Source organism: Dermacentor variabilis, chromosome 8 (genome assembly GCF_050947875.1).
Source record: "Dermacentor variabilis isolate Ectoservices chromosome 8, ASM5094787v1, whole genome shotgun sequence".
Classification (NCBI taxonomy): domain Eukaryota; kingdom Metazoa; phylum Arthropoda; class Arachnida; order Ixodida; family Ixodidae; genus Dermacentor; species Dermacentor variabilis.
The window spans coordinates 136,117,690-136,137,472 of record NC_134575.1 but is presented as its reverse complement, the minus strand read 5'-3'; the positions used below and the strand labels follow the sequence as shown (position 1 = coordinate 136,137,472).

Sequence of the window (19,783 nt, the reverse complement as noted above, 5' to 3'; positions counted from 1 at the left end):
CGGCGCTGACGCCATCTGCCACCTTGGCGGCTGCAGCTAGCACTGCTTCACCACCCCATCAGAAGGGGCCATTGACCTCCCGGCTAGTGCCTTCAAAGGTCTCTTCCAAAGTGTCGAGGCCTTCAGATCAAGCACAGCGCCTCGCAAGAGCCGATGGACACAGGCACCAGCGCCTAAAGAGCGGCGAGATTCTCGCGATCGCTCCAAAAAACATGAAGCTTGCGTCACAGCGCGTGAAAAAGGCCCGTGAGCGAACTGCGTATCTTACATACACAGCACAAAACACTATTATCATAATGGAGACACAACTACTACAATGCAATGTTAGAGGGCTCATTCATAACATTGACGATATTAGAAAACTCCTACAGAAACATCCAAAGTTGATGTGTGTTTAAGAGAGGCATCTGAAACCTACGAACACAAATTTTCTTCCAAATTACAAAACCTTCCGAATTGACCATGACGGGTCTAACGCCTCCAGCGGAGTAGCAATAGCAGCCGACAAGTCTGTAGCTTACCGACACGTCGCGCTCCAGATTCTCCTTGAGGCAGTGTCATTTCAGGCCATTCTTTATAAGTTGGCCACTGTATGTACTATTTATAGACCCCCGAACCGTCATCTCGATAAAGAAATCGTTTATATACTCATTGATCAGCTTCCGAAGCCTTACCTACAAGTGGGAGATTTTAACGCTCATAACACAATGTGAGGAGACTCATGATGCGACGCGAGAGGTTCACTTATAAAAAACTTCCTTTTAAACTCAATTGTGGGGCTCATGAATAAGATGAAACCAACGTATTATAATCCTCACCATAATTCATCCCTGTCAATAGACCTGTCGATCAGCTCCCCTTCGGTCTTCCCTAAATTAAAATGACGTATAATTAACCATTATTTCGGTAGTGATCACTTCGCAGTAACGCTGAGCTCATTAACCTAACAACACAGCATGGATCCCTTCCACATGTCCCACGCTGGAAGCTGGCCTCAACTGACTGAGAAGCTTCTAAGGAATCCAGCTCCTTGTCACGAGATTTCATAAATAATTTTTGTATATATCTTGCTGTTTCGTAACTTACTGTTTTTATCATTGACGCCGCTGAAAAGCTCATTCTCCAAACAAGTGGCACCCCGCTAAGAAGACGGGTCTCCTGGTGAAATGAAGATTGTAGGCGGACAAAAAGACAAAATAAAGCTTGGGGCAAATTATGTGGATGTCTTACATCCGAAATCTACTAGAATTTAAACACGTTCAGTCCCAGGGATGAATTACGCGACGACAGGCAAAGAGGGCAAGCTGGCAGAGGTTTCTTTCAGGTATAAATCCGTATACTCAAGTTGCTAAACTGCGAGACGGGCCGAAAAGGCTCAAGGGCCAAGAAATTCATCCGTTGCCCCTAGTGAACGATGAAGTGAACAGTTCGGAAGACCAAGCTGGCTGTCTTGGCGAACACCATTCAGTGTGTTTCCAGTTCTAACCATTATTCCGAGGCATTCCTAAAGTTCAAACAAGTAGCAGAACGTAAGGCCATCGACAGCAAGTGCATACAGAACGAAGCCTATGACCTGCCTTCTAACACTGCCGAGTAGAGAGCCTCCTTGACTGCATAACATAGCTCTCCGACTGCACCTGACAGGATCATGTATGGCATGGTTAAACACCTCCCCAGTGATACTCAATTAACTCTACTGGCACTTTTTAACGCGATATGGGCTCCTGGGCACCTCTCTACCGTTCGGAAGGAAGCCCTTGTCGTTCCAATTCTGCAACAAGGCAACGACCTCACTTTAATAAAAATTGACCGCCCAAGTGCCCTCACAAGTTGCATTTGCAAACATTTTGAAACAAAAATGATAAACCTCGACTTCTACACTTACTTGAGTCAAACAAAATTCTTGATCTATATCAGTGTGGTTTTAGAGTAGGGCGGTCTACAGCCGACCATCTAGTGTGCACAGAAGCAAACATTCGCGAAGCCTTCGTGCGTGAACAATCCTTCTTATCTATGTTTCTCGATGGAAAATGCGTACCCTTGCAAAAGTTATTGCGTTCTTTTCCCCTGGAAGAAAGTTCTTGCTCCAGATCTCTCTGTCAAAATGTATGGGCAAGAAATTTCTCTGCACAATGAGCACAAATTTCTGGGCGTTATACTTGACTCCAGGCTCACTTTCATTCCACATGTAAAATAACTTAAAGCAAGATGTTTAAAAACAATGAACTTACTTAAGTTCCCATCCCACACAGCATGGTAAGCGACAGAAAGTGTTTATTGAATCTTTACAGGAGCCTAGTTCGATCACGACTGCACTATGGTGCCATGGTTTATTACTCTACCGCTCCGAGTGCGCTAAAGATATTAGACCCTGTCCACAGTGTGGGTATCCACCTGGTCACTAGCGAAATTATAACGCGCCCTGTCGAAAGTCTCTACGTAGAGCCAGATGATTGGTCACTCCATTTTCAGATTAAATACATCAGCTTCACCTATTTTCTCAAAGTGCATCCTTCTAAGGGACATCCGTGTTTCCCAGCAGTTAACGACTTGACGTGCGGAACACTTTTTCGTAATACACCCTCTATGAGACCACTTTTGCCACTGCGTGTGACAGAGCTTAGCGAAGAAATGAATATCCCGATTCTTGAACATCCCCGAATGCCTGTATCTCAGCTATTACCGCCCTAGGAGTGGCAGGGGATAGAATGTGCCTTTGCAGAGGCCATAAAGCACGCTCCTGAGCTCGAAATTGCTATGCATTTCCGTGAGTTTCAATCGAAGTTCTCCTGCTTCGAATGCTACACTGACACGTCAAAATCGCATGCTGGCTTATCTTACGCTGCTGTTCGTCCCTCTTTTTCGAAATTCGACGTTTTAACCCGCTACCAAGTATATTCACTGCAAAAGCCTATGCAGCACCCTCTGAGGTAAAACATATAAAGGAATTAAAGCTTGACAGAGCAATCATATTCACAGACTCGTTAAGTCTTCTAAAAACGTTAATGTCCTTACAAAAGCATACAAACACTGTTTTTATTGGAGTTTACTCAATCTTGTTCAAGATTTATTTATCTCGTTGACATGTAGTGATATGCTGGGTTCCTGGCCACAGAGGAATCGAAGGGAATGTGCTTGCCGACAAAATTGCCAAGTCAGTATCATCGTAAAGTATTCGTTCTGCTGCTGTCCCTGCCATAGGCACGGAGCCTTTCCTACGAAACAAACTGCGAAGCCACTGGCAAGGCTTGTGTGATGCTAAAACGAGCAATAAACATCACGTGATTTAGTCTAAATTATGTTTCTGGCCCTCAACTACGAAAACGCGAAGAGCAGATGACCTATTGACGAGACTCAGAATAGGGCACACATTTGCCGCTCATAACTTTCTCTTCACTGATAACGGATTTCCAACCTGAGGAGCATGTGGTTGCAGGCTTACTGTCCTCTACGTCTTCCTGGAGTGTCGGGAAGCTGAAAGAGACTGTGAAAAGCATTTTCCTCTTGCATACCGCTATTGTGCCCCTCTTCATCCGCCTATGTTTCTTAGTGAAGAACTGCTTTTTAATGCCAAAACAGCCTTGGCTTTCTTGAATTATATAGCGCTAGATGTTATAAGCCCCTTAAATTCGTAATGCATCGCCTTTCCAGATGATGCAGCTTTGATAGTTGTTTTGTATACGCTTCTAGGCCCTTGTGTTTCGAGGGCTCTCGTGATGCAGTAGTGCTCTGGCCAATTTTGTCATTTCCTATATTTTGTATACTGCATGACTCTTTCGCAATGCATATTAAAGCTCATAGGACACTTTATAAGTCATTACCATAATCTTATTGCACACGGATTTTACACTATTTACAGGAACTATTTTATGCCCCCTTACAGCCACGTCACGAAAACTTCACAGAACTCATCTATCCACTGCGAACTTCTTAACAAAGGCACGGCACTCTTTGGCCATTCCAGGTCCTTGCGCTACTAAACATCGCACATTCATTCATTCACTCTAGTACACATTAGAGCCGACACTCCGCCTTCAGTGTTTTATTCGCCGCGAAGTTGAAGAAATTCAAAATCGCATGGTACGGCTATCAAATTCCGATAGCTGGTGGAGGCCTGATGACGCCGACTGGAATATGCATGACAAAAATAACAGTACATGACCTCGCCTAAACAGCGATGTTTATTGTCCTCCAACTGTGCTCTCGAAACGTAATTCTCGACATAGACGATCGAGCCAACACTTCGCTTGGAATTTTGGCGATCACCTTAGGTGGCATGGGACAGTGGTAAAGGCCATCAATTCATCAGACCACACTCTGAAGGCCGAAAAGTTTTGCTTTGCTTACGATGAGCGTCTACTCTTGGGTCCCGTTATCAGCGAATCTGAACTTCGTCCCGATCTGCAGAACGTATCTGCCATCGCTGACTTTCTACAGGCCGTCGACAGGAAGGGAATACTGAGATTCCTTTTCCATTGTGCTTATTACGGACGCTTCGTGAAAGACTTCATGCGTCGCCAAGCTATTGACATATCTGACGAAATCTGACGTCGAGTTCTCGTGAGAAACGTGGCAAATTGAAGCATTCGAAGAGCGTAAAGGACGCCTGCAGTCACCATCAGTACTCGCCCACCTCGATGGAGACTCCAGCACCGAAATTGACGCCGAAGCAAGTGGCATGGCCTTGGCGCCATCCTTGTCTGAAGAAAAGACGGGTTTGAGAGAGCCATTGTTTACGTTAGCCGATCGCTTTTGAAAGCAGGAAGAAATTATTAGACGGAGGAAAAATAATCCTTTGCATTCGTTTTGGCAACCACGAAATTCCTCTCTTATACGATAGGCCCGGCAAAGTCGCACGCGATAACTATGCCTTGTTTTGGCTCCCAGATTTAAAGGATGTTTCAGGACGCTTCACGCGATGCAGTGTCAGACTCCATGAATTGGAGTTTACCGTCGGCTACAAGTCCTGAGACAAACACTTTGATGCTGGCTGCCTTTCACGCGCCCATTGACCCGCTGCCGCGATGAGTATGATGACGCCTTTGTGGGCACAATTCGCGGAAAACTTCGCTGAACACCAACGAGTAGGCATGTAGTTAAAAACCTCGTCGAGTACTTCGACTGCAACACAGGTGTTGCCCTTAGAGCATTGAGGCCAGGATTCTTATTTTCTCTGCAGAACTAGGCACTTGTAAGGAACTCCACCCCAATCCGCACCAAGTACGCTCTTGTTCTTCCCATAGCACCGCGTCCAGGAGTACAGCACGCCCTACATGATGATCCAACCGCTGGGCAACTCTGGCACTCCCGCACCTTACTGAGGGTTGAAGAGAAACACTAGTGGCCACGTCTGACCGGCGACGTAGCCCACTACGTGAGGATATCGGACCTTCCGAGACTACCAGCGACTCAAGACACTAAAAATAAAACCAGAAGGATTGCTGCAGGCGATCGAGGTGATCGGAATGGTTTTGTTGGGGCCATTTCCGACGTCAACATACAGGAAGAAGTGCATCGCCATGGCTGCCGACTACGTTACCCGCTCCACTAAAACGGAGGGCTACCAAAGGTAATGCGGCCAAAGTGGTTAAATTCTTCGCTGAGAGCATCCTGTTACATGGTTCCCCAGAAATACTGATCACCTACAGCGTAACTGCTTTTACGGTGGTGCTTACTCAAGGTGTCCTGCAATGCAGCCAGACAAGTCAGCGCAGGGCAATCGTCTACCAACCGCAGACGATTGGCTTTGCAAACCGCCTGAATAAGCCCTTCACCGACATGTTATCCATGTACGTCCACATCCAACAGAAGAATTTGGATTCCGCCGTTTGCTATGTAATCTTAATTTATAACATGGCAGTGCAAGAAACTACGCTGATAACGTCATTGAAGCTGGTTTGCGAAAGAAACCCGACGACGACTGTTGACGCCCTTCTACCACATGTTACTGACCAGGAGAATCTCGACGGCGCCGCAGATCTGCATCGCCGAAGAAGCCTGTGCATCAAGAGCCAGAAAAGGCTGGACAGCCGACACTACAAACTTTGAAGACGCTACGATAGGATCATCCCACGTATTGGTGCAATGGACTATGAGGTCCACCGGACGGCATTACGCAAACACATCGGCGCCTCTCGCGACCTGAAGCAGTACATGTTTGTCTTAAGCCTTTCTACGCCCGCTCACCAACATTGAAACATTGTTTTTTTGTTTCTTTGTTCTTTGTTCCTTGCTATCGATACCTTTGTTTTTGGAGCTTGTGGTTGTTTTCAGCATCGTGGTGATGCTGTTCCAGAGGGCAGCATTGACTTGCGTACTTGTTAATTTTCTCGGGCGACCGTCTTCACTTACTAAACAAATGTTGAACGCTATCACTCAGCCCATGATGCGCCTGCTTGTATCAGCAGTTTCTCGAATGTTGTCGGTGGTTCTATATTTTCTCCGTTATCATGGAACCTTGCGTAACCTGATAGTATGCGCGACACAAATTGTGTAGTATTTTGCGGCGTACGCGAGCACCAGCGATTAAGCTGGAACCTACCATGAATCACATAGAGCATGCGACGCACTTCACCGGCAGATCAAATTTTTGATGATCGCCGTCTGTGCTTGCTGCTGTCGTTCTGTTTTGAGTCTTACCTGCTTTCTGCGCACAGGTTCGCCCATTAGAGAGGTAATTTCCTGATTCCATTTCGGTGCTGTTCTTCATCGCCAATGAAAGGAGGTATTATTGTTCATTAATTATCTAAACTCAGAATAAACATTCTGCAAGTTGCTATAGAGAAGACGAACAGTACCACCTTGGTTGTATTCTGCTAATTTACACGTGTTTTTAAAGCATAGCACTACTTAGTCGAAACACTCTTTGTACAATGAATCTTTATAATGTAAGTCGAAAATGAATGCAGGTGTATTTTGTAAAGTACGCAGGGTGTATGTGTATGCAAGAAGGGTGTGTGTAGTCTCGTAGAACATATGATGGCCTTTACGAATAATTCGTAAAGGTACTTTTCCTAGCTCAAAGAAACTTCAAAGATAGTTGAAGATATAAAAAGAGAATAACAGTCTCACCGGATTGGGATTTTTCCCGGTTTCTTTCTCGCGACTGATAAAGGTGACAACGCTCACGTCTTGAAGTTCAATAAATACATGACAATGTTGTAGTAAATTTATATACATGTGCACAATTTCGATATTTTATGCAGTTTTTATAGATAGAAATCTTGCATTCACTATATTAGCGCGCATTGAAAACTGGGGAAAAATAGAAAACTGCAAAGACTATGTATAGATAATATTGCAGTGCCAAGCGACATACTTCACAGCAAAAATGTAGGACAACCTGCATTCGAGTACCATAGGTGGGCGCTCTGGAATGATAGTTCAAAAATTGCAAACGAAAATATGACCGAGAAAGTCATTTGAAAGGGTTGTAATGCAAGAAATTGATTGTGATCGTAAGACAGGCCGCCGATATGCTGACTGAATAAGCAACCATTGGAGCAAGCGCTGAGTGCTCAACTCTTCCAAGCCTGTACCCGTCATAAAATATAATATGTTCTTTTGAGAAAACGACACCAAAAATCATCTATGTGATCTGCTAAAATTGTCAGAACTGAAGAGCACCTCTCAAGCAAACAATTACGGCCGCGAAAATGCTCATTTTTCCATCAGAAGGCTGTAGAGCCTGTATTAAGTTAAAATTTTGTTTTTACTAAGCATTTAATTTCAATAGGCTCGAAGCTATAGCATGCTTTCGCGTACATATATCGTCTTATTCTCCTATAAAGGCCTAGCATACTTTATAAAGTGCAGTGCAGTCTACTGCTAAAGGGCCCTCGCTTGGCTTACACCCAAGCTGCAAGTGGCTGTGGAAGCAATGTTAGTGCACTGCACAGGCTTGTCGAAATGGCTGAAAGCTACCAACTACAAGTTTTCTGCTGCAAAACTAGGTGATTGCACTTTTGCTAGAGACGAAAATCTGGACGTGCTCTGCACTCAAGTTTTCCCTAAACGGTGGACCCCTCTGTACATGATCGTACATTTTTGCGCGGGTGACTTCTGCTTTTCTATCCACCGTGAAATTTACTCCACGGTTTTATGATTCCTGTTTTCTTATTTCTGTATATCACTCCCCACTTGCACTAAATGTAAAGGCACTATGCCATCTTGTGCACAATAATGAACACAAAATGAATTGCTCTTTCAAATAAAACAAATTTACATCACTGCTGCAATTCGATGCTTGTCAGATTGTTTTGCAGTGAAGCCTTGCGTCCCTGCTTAAGTGGACCACGCTGCTTAAAAATATTGGGTGATCCTTCCATTAGAAGAATTGGTCATAGCGCACTAGTGAAACATGTATTCTAGAAAGCACCGGTGCCTTTCACACTAACAAACCTAGGCTAGAAATTCGCATAGTTTTTCACTAGGCATGGTTTATTTTGAGGGCTAAGCAGTAACAGCGGTAGCGAGCACGCAAGGCCTGTGTTGATGATCAGCACAGTGAGCACACTGAAAGCCACAAGGCGTCAATGTGCATACGACGCGACGGTGAGTGCGTAAGTGGCAGATTTGCGTCCTGAGACGAGAGTTCCGGAGACAATGCGCGCAAGCGATGCCAACAAACATTTTATTACATGAGCGGGCGCGCGAGAAGGGGGAGAGCGGCTGCCGTACCACGAAACGGTGCTAGTTGTCGAGGATCAACTTTAACTCAGTGCTATGAAAGCGCTAGGAGCTTCGTCGTTCGTACCAATGTGTTAGATCACAAAACGCTTCCAACCACTACCACATTCAATAGTCTTGTAGGTGTTCAGGCAGCCGGCGTTGTTTTCAACGAAGCTACTGTGCGACAAAAACAAATTATACCTAAATTTTCTCATTTGCAAGAAATATACATTGTATAAAGCAGAGTTCACTTATTGAACCAAACCTTTCTACCGCTTCTATGGTTGTTTTGTAACCATTGGATAAGCAAAAGAGCCTCGGAGTATACATGCACGGGACAGATATCCGCTGGGTCGCGGCAGAGAGCACTGTTACGTGAAAGAGAATTACCAGATACGACGATGGGGGCCAACGGTGTTTTGCTAACAGCCACGTTGTGCAGGATGATAAACTTTTTTTCTTTTTATCGATTAGCATAGTAGTCACAATAGGGCCGTATTTTATACTTACATGCATAGCTCGAATGCCAAATTGTGCATCGCATTCGATGAGGCTGTATTCAAACGTGTTCAACTCTCTACACTTTAACCATGTATTTGCTCCGCGGTTCAAAACTGAGGTACAAAACTCGAGCAAGAAGAGCGCTCTCAAAAAGGGCTTCTAGGTATCAACACTACTCAATATCTGGCCTGGCAACCACGTAAAGGTGACAAAACGACAGCCTAGCTAGTGGCTGCCGCTACTAGCAAGCAGGTGCCGTTTCCTCTTTTAACAGGATAGCCTTAAGGGGACCGTGTCACAGGAAGTCCGGTGTCCGCGTCGGCGTCGGCGGAGTTTTCCCTCAGCGGGAATTTCCGTACTTAGCGTATACGTGTAAGCCACACCTTGTTATTTGACATGCAGTACATGCGAGTTATATGGCTACATCATTATATTACTAAAACTGCTCGTACTTCGTGTTGCATTTTTCACAATGTTATTGCTTGAAATTCTGAGAATGACAGCACAAAAGCAAATGTCATGAAACAAAACACCGACAAGGCATGCCTTATATGTTAAATCTCAAACTTAAATAATAAAAATACGTAACAATAACAGAAACCTTAAACAGATCAAATTTTTGTCACACGGCTGTAAACTTCCTCAGCAATCAGCCCATGCATGAGGCCCGGCTTCCATCAGAAAACTATGCCATGTGCGTAGCATTCACCGCCAGCGTTTTCCGGTAATTACGGTTACTTAGCACGACCTTGACACGAGTTGGTTGCTTCATAATCTTGACGAAAACATTTACCACCACGAAAAAAACTCGTCTTCGTCCCTTCGTGTTCCTCGTCCTTGGTCTCGGTTGCTTCGCGTTGGTAAAAGTTTGCTTCAAATGACGGTTACACAAGCAGCAGTTGCCGGGAAGCGTTACAAATTGTCGAGGATCTTTGAATGTTATCGCGTTACACTCTGAAAGGCAAAACTTCCGCATCCTGTATGTTTTTATAGTTCACTTCACTGCATTCATATTTCTTAAGGCCACCCTAAGGCAGTGCGCAAAGCTATAGCACGCAGCGTTACGCAGATGCTAGTTAGCAGGAGCCAACAGCAACGCCATCACCTTGTCACATTTTCGTGGTTACCACGACAGCCACTCTATGGTGTTGATCCCTTCAGGCCCTTGTTTTTTCAGAGCGCTGCAAAAGTGTGCGGGAAAGGCGTGAGCCCACCTTCCATTCAGATTTCTTATTGCGTTTAGCGCTACAACTGTGAAACGCTGAAAACATAACTGGGGAAAACGTAGCAAGTTGGGAAGTATTGAATCAGATGTTTTTGGAGGCGGTTCGTAAATTGTCATTCGAGCTTACGCAATTGTGCAGTTGCATTATATTTAGCCAAAGAATTTGGACTAATGAGCTAATTATTGATAACAGAAGAACTCGCTAGCATGTGCCGGGCGACTGTTAACAAAGAACCGCAGGCCCCATCCTCTTCTCTCGTCTCCGTTTTTTAAAGCTTCTACCACGTAAGCTAGGATAAAAGGTATGCACAGGTAATGTATATTTGTGTGCTAATGTTTTTATGCATGCATAGAAAAAATGACTTAATAATCTGGTATGAAAGTCTGTTTGTTTGTTTACATAAGTCTGATTGCCCCACACATACCAGAAATCTGAACGAAATAATTCTTTTCTTTACAGGAAGCGTTGCCCAGTCTCCCTTGTACTCAACTTACAAATTAGTGTTTGGAAGGGGTGACTGTTTGATCCTCGGACTTGAATTCGATCTAACTGGTGGTAAGTACACAAGTAATGCACAAATACCTAATACTCAATTCTTACTAATGTAACGAAAAAGATCGGCATGCTAGAAAGCCCCGCTTCCGATCGCGTGGCTTGGAGCCAGTATGCCAGCTCACCATCAGCACCTTGGAGCTGCCGCTGCGTTGCTAGCGGTCTGCTCACCGACTCCAATAAGCCCCCTTCACAATTAGTGTAGGTTACTGCACGCCCAAATAATGTGGAATTTTGCGATCTCACTATGCAGTCCATGTTCGTGATGTCTTCATGTACATCGCGACGTGCTGCCACGGTGCCTCCGTACCGCTAGTCCGCAAGACATCGAGTTTTAGGGGGCACACATAGCACGTGTCACCATTTGGGAAGTCCATTACGTCATACAATTTACTGTATTATTCTCTTGGTCTCGTGACTTATATAAATGCAAGATTTCTCTCGATACAACATGCCATCAGCCCAAACTAAAGTCGAGCTGTTTCAACTTTCACCAGACGTTCTCATTGAAAAAGCCCTTCCCCGTCGCAAGATCGAATCTCGATAGGCATCGTTAGTCATACCCGCTGCAGCGGCTCATCGACTGTGCTGTTGCGCTGCTAAGCACGAGGTCGCGGGATCGAATACTGGCCGCGGCGGCCGCATTTTGATGGAGTCGAAAGGAAAAAAACGCCTGGGTCCTGTGCATTGGAAGCATGGTAAAGATTACAAGTGGTCAAAATATTCCGCAGTCCCCCACAACCGCGTGCCTCATAATCGTATCGAGTTTTTGGCGTGGTTACTGCACAGTCTATGCGGCACAACCGCAAAATTTTATTTTAATGTTTATTCATACTCCATCTTCTGTTCAGCGATATCTCCTGTACCTGTCCATTACACCGCAGTGCTATCTAAGCTATCTCAGCTCTCCATCCTCCGACAATCTTTACCGCTGCCATTCACCCCATTCAACATCAGTGTTTTTGTACCTGTACTGTGTTTCGATCGTGTCAACCACATCAGTCAGTCAAGAATTTTATTGAGGTCCTGAGGGTCAACCACATGAGATACTTTTATTAGCCGTGAGAACTTGGTGCACGCTCAGCCGCTAGCCACGCCAGCAGTGTTTTACGTGGTAAGCTTGTTTCACATGATGCTATTTGCGTCGCACCGGAACTGCGATTTCCGTTGTTTGCGACGAAAATCGCAGTCGCAGTGTCGACCCCCCAGTTTTCGGCTGCGACAAACCGGTGGGTCGCACAGTCTTACCATTGCAGCGATTGCTGCGATTTTCCGTCGAAATTTCGCGGAGAGCTATTTTGCCGGCTTGTTTTGGGGAAATAGCGTCTCGCTCAACAAGTGCGATGCGCGGAGATGTGTATTGCCTAATTCGCTACATACGCAAAAGGAAAAATAAAAAACTTGTACCACAGATTCCATTCTCCCATTTCTATGCGTTTGCTGACACGCTACGCAGCAAATGAAGTGCGTTCTCACGTTTCTTCGTACACCTTTGCGGGTTGCAAATACTGCAAGGTGTTGGATTCCCACGAGACGACATGACCTTTTGGGGTTGTCCCAATTTTCTTTTGTCTAGTAGGATACGAAAAGCGCGCGTACGGAGCCGCTGACTTAAGTTCATCCTCAGCAAGGGCAAATGAAAAGGCAGCAATGTACCCGAAGTTTCAAGGTTGTGCTGAACGTAGTACCGTTCAGTTGCATATTCTTGTCGCTTTTCAGGCGTGAATTTCCCGATGCATATTGAAAGGTTCACTCACCGCAATTACTTATCAAATTTGACAGAGCAAACGTGCAGGCTAAAGTGACCACACATCAGCACTCCTGATGCCATCAAGGAAAAAGCCAGCTGTGTTGTCTTCTTAATGAAGAAGAATCGTAATGAATTTTCTACAATCGCATAAACTCAGTGGCTTGAATAAAAAGCGTTGTTAATTTCTTTTCCAATATTTCATGCACGGATCTCTGAGGAATTTTTTTTGGCACGGATACTTTGTATACTTACTGCACCTGTGTTTACATTTGCTTTGAACGGTAATTAACTCTACAGTTAGCAAATTAGGTAATTTTTTCGCCTGCTATAGTGGCACAGTGACAACGTACCTTCCTGCACTGTCATTTAAAACTCGTGCAACAATGCGAAGAGCAGATAAACAGCCTTTTCTCCTGGAGATGAAGCAGTAGAAGAAGACATGTTAAAGAAAAGTAAATCAAAACTGTGCTGTGAAGCCAGCCAGTTGCATCCATTCCGGTGAATCTTTGAACCTTAAGTACGAACGGTTCTTGCGCGATCACAGCGATCGAGTTTGCAGAAGCATCCATGCCTTACATGTTTCTAATAAGTTTGTGATCACATATATTAGGGTGTAAACCCATGTAACGATATCAGCTCTGATTACAGCCTTTAAAGTAATGAAATACTATGCTACTTGCAACAACATATCAACCTGGGATTTTAAAAGAAATTTCCGCATTTGAACTACACACAATGTGCGGTTTATTCAATAAAGGACCACAAAATGCAATTTTTTGCAATTATACACATATTTCAAATTTTACCTACATAAACAGGCAAGTAAAAAAACTAATCTGTAGACAACAAAATTGTTCAATTTATTTACCTGCCACTGTGGCTATAGCATTCTGCTGCTAACCCAAGGAGAGGGGTTAGATTTCCAGCCGTGGCAGTCGCACTTCGATGGGATTCATAGTCAAAAAAAGAGCTATTGCACTTAAATTTAGCTCATCATCATTTATTGAACCCTTAAATTTCCAAATACTATTGCATAGGAGGGCATTCTTACGAAAAATCTAACATAATCGAAAGCAAAGGGCACAAATGTAAAACAAGCATCTTTTCTGATATTTCGAGTCTGTGAACATTCATTGCATCAATATTGTCGCAGCACTGCGCCACTGAGGCAGAGAAAGAAGTAGATAGAGTGTGCGCGCGTGATCTCGAGGGCTGGCTGGGCCAGGCCTGTAGCTTCCTTCTAGGATCTCGTTTCACCTTGTAATTAAACATCATCCGTAACATCTTTGGTGGAGGTGCGGGGTACAGCCGTGCCAGTCTTGCTCATAGAACTGTAGTGCACAAAGTGCAAGCCTGCAGGGATCAGCTTGACGCCACGAAACTTGTCCCCGACCACGCTTGTGGACATGTCCAGGCCAAACTCGGTGCAGGGGGGCACGTCCAGAAACACCAGGGTGGCCCCCTGTAGCAGCAGCCGGTCCACCACGACCGGGTCCACCTGAACGTTGCTGGCAGCTTCGTTTGCATCTGCCATTCTTTTGAAATGTCGCAGCACTGCGCGACTGAGGCAGAGAAAGAAGTAGAGTGCGCGCGCGTGATATCGAGGTACTCTGCGCTGCCTGGGCCTGGGCTGTAGTTTCCCTCTCGGACCTCGTTTCGCCTTGTAAATAAACATCATTCGTAACAATATGTATTCTTCTACAGTACTGTACAACGAAGCATGATCAAGCATAGCAAGTACTCGGTCAGGAAGCTGGTTCTACAGATGTATAAGTGTCAAGACATGACTGCTCATACTACATCGTGCACACAGCACAAATAAAACCTTTTTCAAGAGTTGTCCCTTCTGGCAGATATAAGTGGGTCTTAAGTAGCAGAATCTTAATTACAGGGTCTTGTATAATACCGCTTATGAAAAATGAAGAGAGTGTAGAGGATTTTACCAGCACTATCTCATGCTACTCTAATAAGAGGAACGATGAGCAAGAAAATTTCTGGTAGAACACTTAAGTTCAACAGTTACTTTTTGAAAGACAAAAAATTCCAGGTGAGAGTTCGAGATACATTTGGCCCACCCACACCAACAACACAGGCATAATACAAGAATCACTACAGTCAATGGGAAGCTTACACAGAAGTCAAGAATGACGCAACAAGCTCTCCACCCCGCTGTAGGCTTTCTTGGCCAGTCTGGCCTCGGTTCATAATAAGTCAGCTTACATCGACGTTGGAAAAAGACTAGAATGAAGAACTGCCAAATTGCACATTGTGCCCCACATAGCTGCACAAATATACCCGCAAGTCAACATCCATTAATCATCAGCCAATGTAAGACCATGACGGCAGAGCCAGCACGGGAGTGACGCAATTACGCCATGCTTGCATGCAAATTCTACACCTGGTGAAAAGGATAATCTCGAAATCATGGGGGGTGGACGAGCGGATACTATGTAAAATAGCAGATGCTGTACTTCTGTCCAAGGTATTGTACGGTAGGAATTACCAGCAGCGCACAAAAAAGACAACTCATGAAATGCAGGCATCGGGTAATGACAGGTCTTTCCAACTTTACCATGCTTGAAGACCTCTACGAGAAAGAGCAAACGAACAAACACCTAGACAGAGTAGATTTGCAGCCTGCAGCACAAACTTTTTGCCTCAGGAGGTCAGACTCTCGTCACAAGATACTATGCCAGCTAGCATATGAGATGCAAGCACGACTACCCCTCCCTTAAGAAACACAACCTCAGGAGCACCTGAATTTGAAGCACAATAAGACCATACCATGCATTATGGGGGAAAACAAGTACGCCCGTAGAGTACATGCAACTACCAAACACACAGAGGAGGTTGCTAATCATGAAGATGCAAGCAAAGATTAGGCACATATAGTACACTGATATGGCAATAGCAGTGTAACAGTAGTATGACACTACATAAAATTAGACCCCATGCAAGTAAGTACCATTCCAGGCCATAATGCACCTCGAAAAGCTGAACTGAAAGCAATCAAAGTAGCACTTTCAGTGCAAATTTGCAGGCTACGACACCCTGCACGCCTGCATGGATTCACCAGGAACTGTCTGGGCCTGCACCTCACACAAGATTGTCAGGAAAATCAGGAGATTGACATGTGACTCGTAAGCAAATGACAGAAACTTAAATTAGAGAATATATAGCCATGCAGATATTCCAAGACACAAGCAGGCTTCTGAGCCCGACATAAAAAGTATGGGGTTTTACGTGCCAAGCTCCCTTTGTGATTATGAGACACGTCGTAGTGGAGTACTCTGGAAATTTAGACCACCTGGGGTTCTTTAACGTGCACCTAAATCTAAGCAAACAGGTGTTTTCCCATTTCGCCCCCAACGAAATGCGGCTTCCGTGGCCGGGATTCGAACCTGTGAACTCGTGCTCAGCAGTCCAACACCATAGCCACTGCGCAACCACGGTGGGCTATAAGCCCCACATAGGAACTGAAAACTGGACAAGTTGGTGTGTATTCATTATTACCTACGCGCAACAGATAGACAATGGACAAGAATGAATCACTGTGTTTTCACTTCGTTCTTGTCCAGTTTATTACTGTTGCACTATAGTTAACGAATTCATGTGACTGCACAGGAGAAGACCGATACCCCCACCCAATCCAAATATACGTGCGTGCACCCACCGACGCGCGCGCGCGCACGCACGCACACACACACACACACACACACACACACACACACACACACACACACACACACACACACACACACACACACACACACACACACACACACACACACACACACACACACACACACACACACACACACACACACACACACACACACACACGCATTATGTTGCAAGGGTGCATAGCATGAAGCAGTATCAACAGGATGACACGAAAGACAGACGAGGGCTAACTTCCAACTAAGGTTCATTGTAAAAATGTGGCTATTTATACACTGCACCAGAATAAAAAATACAGCTTTGAAGGCTAGATAAAAACTGGTGCTTGTGCAACCAAACAAATGAAAACGCATCAGAAAGAAAATACAGAAAAATTCCAATGGCAGGATACACATCATTACAATCACCAATTGTGCATGTCAGCACCTTTCAAGAAACACTGTTCTTATTCCGATAGACCAACAGCTTGCTTATGCAATCGCACTCTTCCAGTTCCATGCCACTGGAAAAAAAGACTAGTTTTCTAGAAGACTGCCGCATGCCCACTTGGTGATCAGAATGTTTTCCTTTCGCTGGACTTGTACATTTATTTATATTTTCTCTCTTCCCTGTTTTTCAGTATGTATGGTTTCATAAAGTACTAGTGCTTATCAGGCTTTCTTGCAGTACTACTTTCTGGTAATCTTTAAAATCACTGTATTTCAACAATATACTTTTTAATTAGAAGTTAGCGTACTCTCTTCTTACTGATTCACACTGTACGCTCTTAGAACATTGCCCAAATAAAAATTATATAAGGTACACAGAAGCATCATAAGGATCATCAAAGGGACTTGTTGCAGTCTATAAAAAGTAAAGGATAGTCCGGCTGCAAACGGCACTAGAGAACACATAAGATGAGCAAGGAAAACGAGATGATCTATCGACCGAAAGTTTAATGCACGCGTCGAGTAAAGGCTGGCTGACAAGCAATAAACCAAAAACACAAAAGGGAGAAGGAAAAATGAATGTGTGTTTCCTGACAGGACAAAATACAAAAAGGAGCAGGAAGAATTAATGAGTGTTTCCTGACAGGAAATGCATCCAGTTCTAATGGGATCCATGCTGACAAGATTCTCCAAGCGTTTTTAGATCTACAGCTTCCATGATTTCTCTAGACAGCCAATCTACACAGAATGCTAGCTTCTTCCTTTACAATGCAGGCTCCGACGTCTTGACATTCGAGTGCGCATTGTAGAAGAAGAAGCTAGCATTCGGTGCAGATCGGCTGCCTAGAGAAATTATGGAAGCTGTAGATCTAAAAATGCTTGGAGAATTTTGTGTCAGCATGGCCTCCATTACACTCTCAGAGATGGATGCGTTTTCTGTAGGCATAAGTACAGACACACATCAGTTTTTGCTTCTCCTTTTTGTGTAACTTCGATTATTTTCTTGTCAACCAGCATTTACTCGCCATGTTCAATAAACAATTAGCCATTGTTCTTGGGGCGTGTGAGCCATTGCTTTCTTCTTACGTGACGGACGGACAAATTCCGCGTTGGGTAGGCGTATAAATGCTTATGCATTTAAAATATATTCATTTATCTACGTGGTAATGCAGGGAAGAGACACAGAGGCGGACAGGGTTAAGGCAAAATCATGATGGCATAATTATTTCGCAGCAATGGTTTGGCGGGCCATTGGCTACACTGATAGTGAGGTTGTTTTTCTCTCCCAGCAGAGCACGCATGTAACAGTCTCTCTCCGACTTCGCAATAGGTTCAAAAATGTGTCCCTGTATTTATTTAAACGAAATGTGCAGCCCCGGTGTGTCACTAGGTAACCACAGTACATAACCGAGCCGTAAATACTATGCTTACCGCATCAGGAAACACAAATGCGTCACTTAATTCAGAAATACTTTGATGGAACCACTGGAATAACACAATTAACCACTCTTTGCACCGTCCATGATAGTGAGTGTGCGAAGCGTGATGAGGGGCATTTCAAATAAACACTGCTATAAACCCAAGCCAAACGTCTGCGCAAACCCATTAAGAAGCACAGACAACAAATAATTCAGAAAGGCTTTATTAGCCATCGGAATTAACGCAGCGATAAACACCGGGGCCGCTCATTGCAGCTTCGCTGGTGTACCATCTGTACAGCGCACACGGACGGTAATTTCTTGTGTTATTGATTGTTACGTAATGTATTATGTTGTGCCAGTAAAACACGTTGTTGGGCTAGTTGGTGCAGCATTTTTTTGCAGTTCGTTTTTATTTTATGCCCTTCTTTTGTAACTACTTTTTATTCCCCCACATCTAATACTCCAACCGTGCAGCCTGTGAGGTATATAAACAAATAAGTACATAAGAACATGTCATCCTTCATCTGCATACACCTCGCACCGTCCCTTCCTCAACAAACGTCACTATGTTGATGACTCGCAGTGTGCATCTACATTAACTGCTGTTTGCCTTTTGGTATAGTTTTTGAACAGCGTAGTGCATAAACACTACATAATATTCAGGCTGTGATCTATGTGGTGCATAAACAAACCTTGCAAAAAATGACATTTTGGACAGTTAAAAATAAGACCAATTGTATATATCGCAGTTATTTTACCAGAATTTAATTGACCACTTGACAAAACTTCAGTTCGCATAGTTTCCAACACTTGCAATGAATCTGCAGCTTATTTTGCTTATTAGTGCGGTCGTTACTGCATGGCCACATCTTGTAGATTTAAAAACAAAGTTCAATAAATTACTTTGTTGCACCATATTTTTAAGAATGCGTACATAACAGCGATAGCAACACCAGAACTTGATACAAACATGCACACTATAGGATGTGGATAAATGCTCAGGAGAAACTGCAGAATGTTTGCGTCCTGATACTTAGGAAAGCGAAGTTTCATTCCATGGCTGTTAATGAGAGGAAGAAAGAAAACTTAATTGTGTTCATGGAATAAAATCACATGGATAAGCTTGGAGAAAATCACTGCTTAACACACGCGAAACGAATAATTATAGCTTGCTACCGACATAGCTTGCTATCGACAGCAAGAAAACGAATCCGTTTTTCCAGCTTTGAGCATTGAATTGCAGCCACTGCAATTCAATGCAACGCTACCATTGCAGGCAGTGCAAGTGGGCATAAAATTCTGCAATAATCTGTTTAGGAATACCAGATAGGAATAAACGTTGAGCCTTTCATTTGTACTATCTCTGGCTGGGCAATCTAGTTGGAAATGACTGCCATAAACATGTCGTAACAATGTTGATCTAATACAGGTCAAATGCATGACTACCTCAAGAAATCTGGATGATCGCTATAAATTACAGTGATGGAACTATAATGTCTAATAACATTATTCACATATTATTATTTATTTCCACAGGCTAACAGGCTAACCGTG

General features: G+C 44.1%; 1 protein-coding gene across 1 annotated transcript in view; it reads left to right on the top strand.

Moving 5' to 3' along the window:
• LOC142591583 (uncharacterized) overlaps nt 1–19,783 on the top strand; it is a 70,171-nt gene that overhangs the window by 28,968 nt on the left and 21,420 nt on the right. The window contains exon 4 of the mRNA XM_075703893.1: nt 10,857–10,952. Within this exon, the coding sequence (XP_075560008.1) occupies nt 10,857–10,952 (96 nt within the window). The remainder of the gene's footprint in view (nt 1–10,856; nt 10,953–19,783) is intronic.